Source organism: Cricetulus griseus, chromosome 8 (assembly GCF_003668045.3).
Source record: "Cricetulus griseus strain 17A/GY chromosome 8, alternate assembly CriGri-PICRH-1.0, whole genome shotgun sequence".
In the NCBI taxonomy this organism is placed as follows: Eukaryota; Metazoa; Chordata; class Mammalia; order Rodentia; family Cricetidae; genus Cricetulus; species Cricetulus griseus.
In genome coordinates this window covers 92,668,377-92,682,422 of record NC_048601.1, presented here as the reverse complement: position 1 = coordinate 92,682,422, position 14,046 = coordinate 92,668,377, and the positions used below count along the sequence as shown (strand labels likewise).

General features: G+C 40.8%; 1 protein-coding gene across 1 annotated transcript; it reads right to left on the bottom strand.

Annotated features, from left to right (window-relative positions):
* Positions 1-3,301: 3,301 nt before the first annotated feature.
* On the bottom strand, positions 3,302-13,385 carry Tomm7 (translocase of outer mitochondrial membrane 7). Its single transcript, XM_027429569.2, has 3 exons — positions 13,199-13,385; positions 9,713-9,761; positions 3,302-3,468 (listed from the first exon to the last, which is right to left on the bottom strand). Exons 1-3 carry the CDS (start codon positions 13,299-13,301, stop codon positions 3,453-3,455), a joined length of 168 nt encoding a protein of 55 aa, XP_027285370.1. The 5' UTR covers positions 13,302-13,385; the 3' UTR covers positions 3,302-3,452.
* Positions 13,386-14,046: the final 661 nt, after the last annotated feature.

Sequence of the window (14,046 nt, the reverse complement as noted above, 5' to 3'; positions counted from 1 at the left end):
AGGAGAGGGAGAGACATTTCCTTCAGTGGTCTAGATCAAACTGCCATTCATCTTTACCCCTCACTCATGCTCTCTGTGTAAGGTCCTGACCAAACTCAATAATTCACAAGAAAAAGGCAAGAAAATATAAAGAGTACTAGTTGGAAAGAGAAAGAGGACCAAGCAAGAATGGGAAGAGAGATGCTGGAGAGTAAATACGAAAATAAATTGTATATGTGTATGAAACTGTCACAATGGAGCCCACTTGTGTATAAGTAATATATGCTAATAAGAAACTTTTAAAATGCAAACTATTTGAGAACAGGAAAAAAATGTTTACTGTTTCAAATAGCAGGCATAATAGTCTCAAAGTTAGCTTTATGTGAACTTATCTAAGTGTTATTTGTATCTGAAGTCCTGAATGGTAGGCAAAATGTGTGGGCTCCCTATTATACTTGAAATGTTAGCATTTTTAAAAATTTACTATAAAACCTAATCACTTCATAAATTATTTTGAAAGTTAGTACATGTCTATAATAAGATCACAATCTCTTAGTGTTAGCCAACATGTGTTCAAATCCAAATTTGTTTGTTTCTCTAATTTGGGAGAAAATTATCCAAGCTTGTTGTATCTTAAAAAGGAAGATAATATCCTACTTAAGCACACTGCTGTGGAGACTAAATGTATAAAGTAACATGTCATAGTAAATATTCTCTTGCCTGTGTGACCCTAACATCTTATGTCATGTCCTGTTGTGGACTACAATCACCCATTATGATTGGAACAGAGAAAAATATTAACCCTTTACAAGGATTCAAGTTATTCGAGTTTCCATTCACAAGCATTTTACACTTAATATAGACAATCCCATAATTCCCTCCTTCCTTCTTCCTGAACACCTATGATAGGCTCTAAATATACAACACAGCACTACATCTGTGAGGCTTATATTCTACAGGTAAAAGACACAACTTTACATGTGTGTACTATCAGGTTGATAATCCACATCTGTGTCATGAACATAAGGGAATGAAGCTCTGTCATATAGAAAAGAAAATGGAAAAAAAGGACAATCCAAAAAAGTTTATAAAGTTTCTTTATAAAGTTGCTTGAAATGGCAAGTATAGAAAAAAAAAAAAAAAAACAGGTAACAAGTTACCAAGAGGTTAGGGACAGGGGCGGGACGGAAGCAGGGGTGGCTGTAAGTGGGAACGATATGGAGACACCCTGCATTGAAGTATTCCATTCTGACTGGTCAGTACCAAAAACCTACTTAATACTCCATATAGAAGGAATTAGAAGGTTTTACTGCCATGGAAAACTGGGCAAAAACAGAAAAATCTTTATGTATCTTTGTTTTTGGCCGTTCTGGTGATCAACCTGTGGCTTTCTGCACACTAGGCAAGTACTTTACCAACTGAGCTACAAGTCCTGCCTTTTTCATACTAAAGGCAATGACTCCAAAATACTAAGCTCAGTTTAGAGTCACTCACTGTTGAAGACACCCAGATTCATTCACAATCTTGTATAGTCAGCTTAAGGTAAACTTTCAAAGAATATCAAAGCAGATACTAACTATCTCTATTACTGTTTCATTAAAACAAACAGCCCCCACAGCTTTACTTCCACAATTCTAGAAACCCTGCTTGACAAAAGGTCCACCAAAATACTAATTTTTGGAAAATTAAGTATTTGGAACAGAAATTTACTGACAATAAACACATGTAACCGAAAAGAATGGAGCAGAGGACTGTAAACTGAAGTTCAGTTTTTATCAAAACCATATATGCCTAAATTCAGAGATGTTGAAACAATGCTTATAAAAATGGTTTCCTAGTTATCGCCCAAGGATTCCATTTAAAATATTGCATAATTCATGCAGTAAGCCTCCAGACCTCTGTCTCCACAGCAAACTTGAGGACACAGACTTCTCTGGCCAAGAGGTATTTCCATTAGAAACACAGGGGGTTGGTTTTGGTAATGGTCATTCTATTTTTTTATTTTTTGTTTTTAGGAGGGAGAGAAGCAGAGAAGCAGAGAGAAAGAGAGATGGTCACTGTAGGTGTTAAGACATCCATCAATGGCCCTTCCCAAATGATGCCATAGCTGGTTTAGGTTCTATCTTGTTTCATTAATTATAACTTCCAATTAAATAGTTACTTTGTTAGAACAAAAAGGCTAAAGAAAAAGCAGGCTTCAAATATAGTGAAAGGCAAGCAAGCGGTACATCCCAGTTCTAAAGGAGAAGACAGCAGGATGGTGAGTTCAAGGTCAGTCTGGAATATCAGGCAAGACTTTCTCCAAAAATAAAATAAGGTCAAAATAAGCACATAGGAGGCAGAGGCAGGTGAATCTCAAGTTCAAGGCCAGCCTGGTCTATAGGGTGAGTTTTAGGACAGCTGGGACTGCACAAATAAACTTCTAAAAAATTTAAAAAAAAGTCAAAATAAAATATGAGAAGTCCCAGGAAACCAGTATCCAGAACTGACTTGTTCCATTAACACCATTTTCTTCTACTGGAAGAAGCACTACTATGATATGCATATACCCAAGAAAACTCTAGACTCATATTTAACCTACATATAAATCAGACACAATTCCCCAATACCATCCCATACCCTGGAAGACACTAAACCCTCATTTCTTACAGTCAGAACTTCCTGAGTGCAGTAGAACATCCTAGTCTATCACAAACTGAACCATTCCCACTCTCTCCAGTTACTAATTCACTGCAAACAGAAACTACAATCAGTTTGACAAAGGAACTACCAGGAATTCACTTGAAAATGTTTTTACCTTTTTTTTTTTTTTTTTTTTTTTTTGCTCCGTGCACTGGTGTTTTTGCCTGCATGTATATCTATCTGCATAAGGGTGTTGCATCTCCCGAAACTGGGGTTACAGACCATTATGAGCTGCCATGTGGTTGCTGGGGATTGAACCTGGGTCCTCTGAAGAACAGCCAATGCTCTTAACCACTCAGCCATCTCCTTGGCCCCAGGTTTTTACCTTTTAAAGCAGTATCCAAACATACACATAGATTTCCTATTCTAAAAAAAAAAAAAAAAAAAAAAAATGTAATAAAAAGGAATGATTTTTCTCTTGATCATCCCAGCACACTTAATTCAAGGAAGGCTCAAGGGCAGACCAGACAGAGCTCAGTGGGTAAAAACAATTGCCAGCAAGTTCTATCTGGCGTTATCTCCAGACCCTATGGTAGGAGAGAACAAACTTCTGCAGTAGGCTGTCCTCTGACTTCCACACTGATACAACATACACACCCCCTACACACACAAATGTTTTAAAAAGTTTAAAGACAAAACATAACATTGTTAAAAAATATTTATTTTGACAGTCTACTATAGGCCAGCAAGGCTCCACTCAGCCACAGATGTGTTGAAACGAAGTCTTTCTTATCCAGTCAGAGGATACACTTTCCATGTTGGATGGCTTCCAAATCCAGATGATGAGTCCTTTATCCCCAAAGCAGGCTAAAGCATTTGTGAAGAGGAAAAATAAATTAAAAATGGAAACAAACACTTCCCACGAACCACTGAAGAACCTGGTCTTACATTTGTGTTTCCTTATCAAACTCAGTGACTAAAGGACGAGAATCTACCAGTAGACAAAATAAGCAACAAAACAAACACACAGAAATACAGTTTTGTTATTGCTGAACATGGTTAGCTTGAGAAACACAAAGGAAAATCGCAGTTTATATATAAAATGAAGTCAATCAAAAGATAAATGATTAATGATTTTCATTAACTGAAAGGATCAGGAAGCCCAAATCAAACTGTATTATTATTATTACATAAAGCATCAATAAAACAGCAAAAAAAAACCTTTTCCTAAGTACTTTCTATGAGTCAGACTCTGTGGAAAGTCTACATCCAGTTGGCATTTCTACTTCTAAACTACCATAATTCTGACAGTGAAATGGCTACAGGACAGAGGAGGAAGAATGAGATGTAACCCTAACTATCCACATCCCTAGAATCAATTAGCCACTATTTCCACTTCTACTATTTCCTACCCTATTCAAGAAGGGCACAAACTCTCATGTCATTTGTTAAAGGGAGAGAGGGCACCCAGATCCAAGAAAGAAAAGAGATATGTTTCATGTCTAAATTTTACTGATTAAAAATGTGACTTGCTGGGTGGTGATGGCACACGAATTCCATCCTAGCACTCAGGAGGCAGGGGCAGGGGCAGGGGCAGGGGCAGGCGGATCTCTATGAGTTCGAGACCAGCCTGGTCTACACATTGAGTTCCAGGACAGCCTCCAAAGTCACAGAGAAACCCTGTCTCGGGGGTGGGGGTAGGGTTGTGGTGACGACGACTTGACACTGGTAGCACACACCTTTGATCCGAGTACTTGGGAAGCAGAGGCAGGCAGATCTCTGTGAGTTCAAGGCCAGCCTGGTCTACAGAGTGAGATCCAGGACAGCTAGGGCTGGTTGTTTCACAGAAAAACTGTTTTGAAAAAACAAAATTTGAAAAAAAAAAAAAGTGACTTAATAACAATGAGGTTCTGTAGTTTATTTTTAAAGGCCATTTAGGTCATTCTATGCCTAGAAAACACAACATGAATTTACCATTATCTATCAGATATGAACTGAAGTCTCCCATTGAATCTAAGCATTTTTATATACAGTTAAGTTATGGAAACAAACTCTTCACCTACTCAGATATCTTTCTCAATGGATGAACAACCAAAAATAAAGAAAACAAGACAATCTTCATTGGTCTGACACAGATAACAGAAATAATGTTATTTTCTTACTCATTTTTTAACTGGGTGTGAGGGATTAAGCCTATAGTCTTAGCACTCAGGAGACAGAGGCAGGAGGATCAAGACTTCAAAGCCAGCCTGAACTACAAGAGATCCTGTCTCAAAAAGAAAAAAAAAAAAAAACAACAACAACAACAAAAAAGCACATATGGCTTTACTAACCTAGTACCATTGCTTCATTAGAATAATTCGTTCTGAATAAGACATTTCTGGCTGTTCCAAAGTGAGTGAGTGTAAAGGACTCAGGCATTATGCTGGCTTGCTCCTGTCACCTGGCAGAATGCACTCAGGCAGTACTCTGGTCAGCCCAGGGTTCCATGATTGTGTAGTCTGCACGCATGTACAAAGGACACCTTTAAAAGACAGACCCCCACCCACTTAAACTCTCTTTTCCAGCTCCTGTCACACTCTATCCCGATGTTCCCAGGGGCAGAGAGGACTTTTCCTGTCTCCCTCTTCTCTTCTGTCCTCTATGTCTCTTTACCTCTTTTCTCTTTCCTTCCCTCTCCCTCCCTTTTCTAATAAAACTTCTCACTTAAGCTGTCTTCCTGGCCTGTTTGTCCCCCGCCTCGGTCACCCTCGCCTGCTGTGGCATCCTCCATGGTCCCCTCACACTTGACTATAACAGTGAGTTATCTCAATTGACTGCTCACAGTCAGTAACAAAGTGCACTCCTTCTCTACACTTCCTTCTCCGATTCTCACTACTGCACTTGACTAGTCTTAAAAAAACAAAAAATGACATTTCTATTAACCAACACTTAACTGACCATATTTACAATGTGCTACCCTGAGTAAAAAAAGATGGCAAGATGAACAGTGAATTTTATATTAATAAAAAACACAATTCTAGGGTTTGGTTTTTTTGGGGGGCCACGGGTGGGGGCGGGACAGAATAGCAAACTCAGGAAAATCTAGTCAGTCTCCTAAGCACAGTGGATAAAATTAGTAATGGAACAATCCTTCACAGGCAAACAATTTTCCCCCCAGACAGGGTCTCATATAATGAGGCTGACCTCAAACTCACTGTGTAGCAAATATGACCCCAAAGTTTTAACCCTCTTGCCTGCACTCCCAAGAACTCAGATTACAGGTATGACCCACTGTGCCTCATTTATTCATGCCAGGAACCAAGTGCTAGGCAAGCACTCTACTAACTAAGCCAAATCCCCAGCCTTCACTTCTTTAAGGGAAGATTTTTGTCAGCACAAAAAAAGAAAAGAACATGAAAAGACAGGGTGAAGAAATGAAAATGCGTACAGGAGGCTGCTCCATCTAGGCTGTAGTTTTGTGGAGTCAAAATTTTCGGAATAACAGAAGGGTACCATCTCACTTCTGGAACAGTGGAGCAGCTATTTTACATGCTGGAATAGTGGAGCAGCTATTTTACATGCTTATAAGACAAGTGTGTAACAAGCAACAAGCAGATCATGAAAGACTGAATAATACAAACATGGGGTCTGTTTCAACAAAGAACAAAGGAAGACTCAGCAAGAAGACTTTTGAGACTGGGGTTTTCTAGAAGCAGGTTTCACCAGGTGGAACTGAGGGGGAAAAGATTCCAGATATTAAGAGCACATGTCTTTGTTATCTGACATGAGCAAAGACATAGTTTATTCTGCATTGTCATACAGTCGTGTGGGTAGAAAAAATGCTTTCTTTAAAAAAAAAAAAAAAAAGTGGAGATAGCCAGGTGGTGGTGCACGCCTTTAATCCCAGCACTCGGGAGGCAGAGGCAGGTGGATCTCTGTGAGATCGAGACTAGACTGGTCTACAAGAGCTAGTTCCAGGACAGCCTCCAAAGCCACAGAGAAACCCTGTCTCAACCCTCCCCCCAAAAATCAATCAATCAATCAATAAAATGGGCGCTGGAGAGATAGCGCAGAGGTTAAGAGCACTGACTGCTCTTCCAGAGGTCCTGAGTTCAATTCCCAGCAACCACATGGTGGCTCACAACCATCCTTTATGAGATCTGGTTCCCTCTTCTGTTGTGCAGATATACATGGAAGCAGAATGTTGTATACACAATAAATAAATAAAATCTTTAAAACAAAAACAAACAAACAACAAACAAAAAAACATTGTTACTCATTTCTCATGGCAACCTAATTTAGGTGATATTATACCCAAACTATAAAAGGGGAACCGAAGCTTTGAAAGCTTAATGGCCTCTTGAGAAAACGTTCTTGACACTTTCCAGTATTTGGAAAATATTCACACAGCTTGATCCAGTAATGACATCAATGGCAATGTGTCGTAAATGAATGTTTCTCTAAAGATATAATTGGTTTGCAATCACTAGGCCAGTCAAGAGCAGACATATTACCTCACTCTTATTTCACAGGAAAATACTTAGTTCAAGGAATCAAGGCTAAGAAAAAGGGACTCACTTAATGAGGAGCTGTGAAGGCAATTTTATTTATTTATTTATTTATTTATTTTGGTTTTGTTTTTCAGAGACAGGGTTTCTCTGTAGCTTTGGAGGCTGTCCTGGAACTAGCTCCTGTAAACCAGACTGGTCTCAAGCTCACAGAGATATGCCTGCCTCTGCCTCCCGAGTGCTGGGACTAAAGGCGTGCGCCACCACCACCCAGCTTATGAAGGCAATTTTAAGAAGTCATCCCATGAGTCGAATTCCTGTAATCCTAGTACTCAGGAGGCTGAGTTCAAGGCCAGCCTGATCTACATAGTGAATTCAAAGCCAGTTTGGGATAAACAAGACTTTGCCTCAACTCCTTCTTTCCACTGGTCTGTGTCAAAACAGACCAATGGAAAGAATAAAGTAAGGAAATAAAAAAGTCAGAACTATCTATTGAGAATTTTAATAGGAAAGACTTTAACTGCACACTGGTTAAATCATGGACATGAGTGGTGGGTACTCTTCAAAAGCAAAATCTCTTCTGAAAAAAAGACAGCAGTAAGCAGAGTAGAGAAAATTTGTATCACACAGCACAGGAAAAGTTGGTAAGATAACTTACAGTAGGCTATGCAATGCTGTGTAGACTATATAGGTTTTGGAGATATTCTATTACCTACCAACTATGTGTACTGCTCTGGAGGTACTGAAGTGACAACTACAGACAAAACATACAAAGCCCCTAAAATAACTCCCACGTTGTAGGTGACCATGAGTAATATTATTGCAAACTGCAATAATAATTTAGAGGGATTGGGAGTGTGGCTCTTAGTGGTATGATGCTTGCCTGACATGCACAAAGCCTTGGATTCGATCCCTCAGCACTCCCCCAAAAAAAAAGAAAAAGAAAGAAAACTTGAAATTTGAAGTACTTCTAGCATATGTATTTCAAACAAGGAATACCCAATCTGCCCATTTTTTAAAAAAGGTATTTTCGGCCCATTCTTTAAGTGAAAGAAGAAACTGAAAGCCTGGTATATCAAATGAAGGCTGTTTCAGTTATAATGGATGTCTGCGAAACAGCTCAACTGTCTCAGCACCACTGGTCACAATAGTGACCGGCACACCAGCCCTTCCAGATCACCCCTACCTGTTTAGACCGTGCTTTTACAAAAATATTTATAAAGCATTTACACACATTGTGTATCGTTTTCACTAGTTGCTACATTTTAAAAGCACAAATATAAAGATGTACTAAACCGCCTGAAAGAATACTGTAAGGTGGTAGAACCTTTAAGAGGCAAAGCTTTGGGGAGGAAGTGAGATCATGGGGCATGTCCCACAAGGGGATATTGAGACTCTAGCCCATCTTCTCTTGGCTTCCCCACCACCAGGAGGTGAGAAGGCATCCTCTCACTCCTACTACTGCCATGAACTGTACTACCACAATCAAGGCAACAGGGCCAATGCTTCTGAATGTGAGCCAAACAAAACTTTCCTCTTTATAAACTCACTAACAAATCACAATAGAAAGTGAACTAATAGATGAACACACACACACACACACACACACACACACACACACACACTAACATGCACATTGTGTGCTTGAAATTTTCAAATAGCTTACGCAATACCAACAAGACTGTTACTGGGTAACAAACGTGACAATGCAATTTGGGAGCTATAATTATTAACAGACTTCAATTTATTAATCTCAAAATAACTTATTATGAAGAAACAAAATAAACAAAAGCCATGTGCAGTAAAATGCTTGGGGAGCTAAACAGGTAACTCAGCAGCTAAGAGCACTGGCTGCTCTTCCAGAGAACCAGGATTAAATTCCCAACATTATAAACAAGTTTACAACTGTCTGTAACTCCAGTTCCAAGGGATCTGACACCCTCATCTGGTCCCCATGGTCACAGGCATGCACAAGGTACAGACATAAATGCAATCAAACACTTATACACAGAATAAAATAATCAACAACAATAACTTTGAAAAGTTATGTTGTTATACATAATACTGAAAAACCTAAGTAACTGACAAGTGAAAAACATATGGTTTATTAATTTTACTTTTAGGTGAAATTCTATGTATCTCCGTTAGACTATGATATAAAAGGTTACCCTTCGGGGGCTAGAGAGATGGCTCAGAGGTTGAGAGCACTGACTGCTCTTCCAGAGGTCCTGAGTTCAATTCCCAGAAACCACATGGTGGCTCACAACCATCCATTAAGAGATCTGGTACCCTCTTCTAGTGTGCAGATATACATGGAAGCAGAATGTTGTATACATAATAAATAAAATATTAAAAAAAGATTACCCTTCCATGTAATAAAGTGATAAACTAATTCTTTTTAGAATGTTTAACATAATGACTATAACATAGTAAATAAAGATGGGGAAGAAAGCAAAGCAGCTACACAGTAATTAATATAAATTGACTAATCTACAATTTTTCTTCCAACAACCTAAAGACTATAGTAACCGATAAAATTATGGGTCATCACTTCCCAATGATTCAACACCAATTAATGTATGAGCATCTGCCTTCAAAATGTTGATATTCAAGAGCAATACCTTAAAACTGAAGGTTCAGGCATTCCAGGATCTGCACCCCTCGTAAATCCTGAAGGGAAAAATAAAAACTTTTAAATAAATAAATCAAAGTACAACTATAGTAGACAAAATGCCTACAATCAATTCTCTTTCAATCCGATCCAGGATAGCTGTCTCAAGTGACTTGTGCTGCTGAAAATTTCTAATTTCCACCAGAATGTGGAACAGCATCCAGGACTTCTCAGCAGAAAGGGCAGTGGTTCCCACTGTACACAGAGGAGTCTATCTAACATGCCCTGCTTCCATTCAGGGCACTCCACGACTGTTACAGGTCCCAGACCACACTGGAAGACTATAAAGAGCATAAAGATAAAAGTACTCTTTCTCTGGAAGTATAATTGAGGACATCTTATTTTATTTTCCATAAACTACTCTCTTTATAAAGCAAAGACTAGTGATAGAAAAGGAGGGGGAAGTCACTTAATATTATCTAACCACCTTTTTAGGTGGTTAAATACACACTAATTACAAGTTCAAGTAAATAAAATCTTTACTATTTAAATAGAATTTAAATTCAGATACACACTAATTTGCTGAGTAACTATTTAAAATTAAGAATGTCAAGAACTGTGAAGGGCTAGGTATGGTAGCCAGCACTGGCGAGTCTAAGTTTGGGGAGAAAAAAAGCCACACCCGTGAGGGACCTCAACTGTATCCTACTTTCAAGCAACACACTAACTTGCTGGTTTCAGATACTGGAAGACAACAAAAGATTCTGGGTCAGGCATACACAAAGGAGTTCATTCTTCCCAACAGTAGCTGGAGTAAGAATATCAGTTTTGCTTCAATAACCTAAGACTCAATGCAAAACCCCAAACAAAGAGGGCCAAACAGCAGCTGCATGTGTCCAAGACAGGACTCCCGAGTTTGGCAACCAGAACCTTTTATAAGCATGTCTCTGAAGAGAGGTACTATTTTCCCAAAGCTGCCTGATTTATGAATATCCTCAAAAGGGTATGAGGTAAAAGCAACAGAAAGGCAGGAAACTATAGAAAATCATTTTCCAATTGGTGGATAATAAGACCTATTGTTGTTCTGGGTGGAGTGTCACATGCCTTTAATCATAGACAATAACAGGCAGATCTTTGTGAGTTCAAGGCCAGGTTGGTTCTCATAGCCTAGCTAGCCAGAGTAACACAATGAGACCCTGTGTCAATAACAAAACAAAACAAAACAAAAAACCTTTTTGTTGGTAAATGTTCCAACAGATTCTTTATTACAATGGCACTTTCTGTCATACTCTATAGTACTATCCTTCATGAAGTGCTACAAGGTATGCTTGAAAATAGATTACAGCTAGGCTTAGTGACACTTTTTATCCCAGCACTCTGGAGGCAGAAGCAGGTGATCTCTGTGAGACCAGTCTGGTATACAGAGTTCCAGAACAGGTACATAAGAAACCCTGTCTCAAAAATACAAATAAGAGGTGGGCAGTGGTGGTGTACACCTTTAATCCCAGCACTTGGTGGGTAGAGGCAGGAGGATCTCTATGAGTTCAAGGCCAGTCTGATTTACAGAGCGAGTTTCAGGACAGCTTAGGCTACACAAAGAAACCTGTCTTGGAAAACCAAAACCAAAACAAAATAGTTATAATAAAATTAAAAATATGTAAGAAGTTAATCTGCAGTTTCAAATTTTATTGAGAAGCTATAGATGTAGAACATGGGAAATAGCTTAAACATGAAATTAAACGCCACATCAGGTATAGGAAAAGACAATGAAATAGGAGTAAGTACTGGCCATGCAGCCCTGTTAGCATCAGTCTTAAACATCCCGACTTGGATGCTAGAGTGAAAATCATTTCTATGACATGTCCTAGGAAAGGTACCAGACTGCATCATCTAGTCCTCAGACCAAAGATTCTGACAAGTTGCTACAGCTTCTAGCTAAAACAGAATCTCAATGTAGACATAGCTGTGCCCACCTGCAAACCATTATTAATGAGCTGAAGGCAGGAGGATCTTGAGATTACAGCCAAGCCAGCCTAGGATGCATGGTAAGGCCTCATCTTGGGGAGGGAGGTGGGATGGGTGGGGCAGAGAAAGAAATTCCCAAAGAAGGGCCCAGTATACCTGTAATCCCAACTCCCCCAGAGACTGCGGTAGGGTTCCAAGTTCAGCCAGCCTCACCTACAGAGAGACTATGAAAAATGGGGGAGGGCTGCAAAGAATTCTATAAACACAGCCTACAAAAAGTAAAGTATCAGCAGGGCCTTTAATCCCAGCAAGTCATGAGGCAGGGGCAGGAGGATTGCTGCAAAGACCAGCCTAGTGTACCTAGTGACAGAGCTGTCTCAAAACAAGTAACAAAAAAAGCAGGCTATCACAACTACTTGCTTTAATCCCGGATACCTATATAATGTCATTATCTGGTTTTGTTCCAAAACAGAGGAGGAAAGAGCTGGATGTGATGGTGCAGGCCTGCAATTCAAGCACTTGAGAGGTAGAGAGGCAGGTGGATCTCTGAGTTCAAGGCTAGCCTGAGCTACATGAGGCAGGGTCTCAGCAATGATACTAAAGGAAAAATATCTAAGTTCTATCAAAACATACACGTTATCACAGCTCACACACATCTCACAGGTACATCTGCCTGGAGAATGTCTACCCTAGTTAAAGGCTCTGCCGATGAATGTATTATCCTGTTCCTATGTAGGGCAAGTCAACTAAAGCAAACTGGATGTAGCACCTAGTGAGGTCCTACTTTAGCATGTGAAATGGAAATCCTGAAATGTCAAATAAGTACTCAAGCCCAGAGAGCTGGAGATAAAATCCTATGCTGTTTTCCTTTTACCTTCTTTTTTTCTTTTTAAGATTTTATTTATTTATTATGTATACAGTCTTCTGCCTGCATGCAGATTCATTTAAGGTGGCTGTGAGCCACCATGTGGTTGCTGGGTATTGAACTCAGGACCTCTGGAAGAACAGTCAGTGCTCTTAACCGCTGAGCCATCTCTCCAGCCCTCCTTTGACATTCTTGACTGAATGAAGCAACTAAGATTAAAAATGAAAAAACTACTCAACCAGGAGCAGTGTGCAACCACTGGTGAATATCTCCGCCTGGACACTCACTCGGGCAAGCAAGTATGACTTTATGGCTCGGTTTCTTTCCCTGAAAAATGGGGTCAGTAACTTTGGAGGAAATAAAAAAACCCACCAAACCCCTTCATTATAAAAGTAAGAAAGCTTAGGCTTCCGACTTCTGTCATAACCGTGCTGTGAGGCAGCGGCGTTTTAACCTGATGCAGCTTCCGTCCACTGACAGCATCGCTCTCGTCTCCCCAGGGGTGGCCTGGCCCCGCGCTCAGTCTGGAAAGGCCCTGCCTTTACCTCAGGTACAGACTGAGGAGGGCTGGGGCTGCTCCACCACCACCCGCAGGGCTAACGGAACAACTCGGAGCTGGCTCCGGCCCGGCGACCCCGCCCGCGGCCCCCGCGGCCCCGCACTGACCCAGGTAAATCACGAGAGGAATAAAGCCCCAGCGGATCGCAAACTGGCCGCCCTTGAAGAGCTGCTGCAGCCTCTGCTTGGCTTCTTTGCTCAGCTTCACCATGGTGACGACGGGCCAGAGGAAGGACAAGTCTCCACCACGACGACGAGCGCGTCCGGAGCCCGACGGGAGCGGAGCTGCGCATGCGCCGCGGCGGCCTTTACGGCAGGAGTCGCGAGGCGTCGCCCGCAGAGGCCGTAACTCGCCGCCTTCCCCGCTGCCCGGCGCTGGGTGATACCTGCGCTCCCGTGGCCGGTCGCGTCCGTGTGTTAGCTTGGGCTTGTTCTTGGGAGAGAGGGAGGTTTTTTGTTTTTAAAGACAGGGTCTCGCTGTCTAGATTAAGCCGTCCTCGAACCCCTGAGATCCGCGTGCACTGAGTTTATCTCCTGCTTCCCTGGCTGGAGGACGCCGTAGGCGCGCGTTCGGGGCTTTCTTTTGCCTGCAACGACTCCTGTTTTCTCTTCCACAGTTTTTACCAGTTTGTAAAGCACATCTCCCAGTGTTCTTTCTTTGAGATAGAAGGAGTTTCGGTTAAATTCCAAACGGCAGAGCTTCACTCTGATTCAGTTTACCAGCCTGTGTTGTCTTGGATAAGTTCTTTAACATTCCGGACTCAGTTCCTTAAAGCCAGAGGTATGACTGCCTGAAAGGTTAACGATGAACCCTCACCCAACAGCACAATCTCTAGGTTTCCTTCCGCCTCTGCACGCACGCTCTGTTGTTTGTTGGTTTCCTAAGACAGGATTCCTCTGCTTGGAACTGTGGAACAAAAAAACAAACAAACAAACAAAAAAAACAGGCAAAAGAA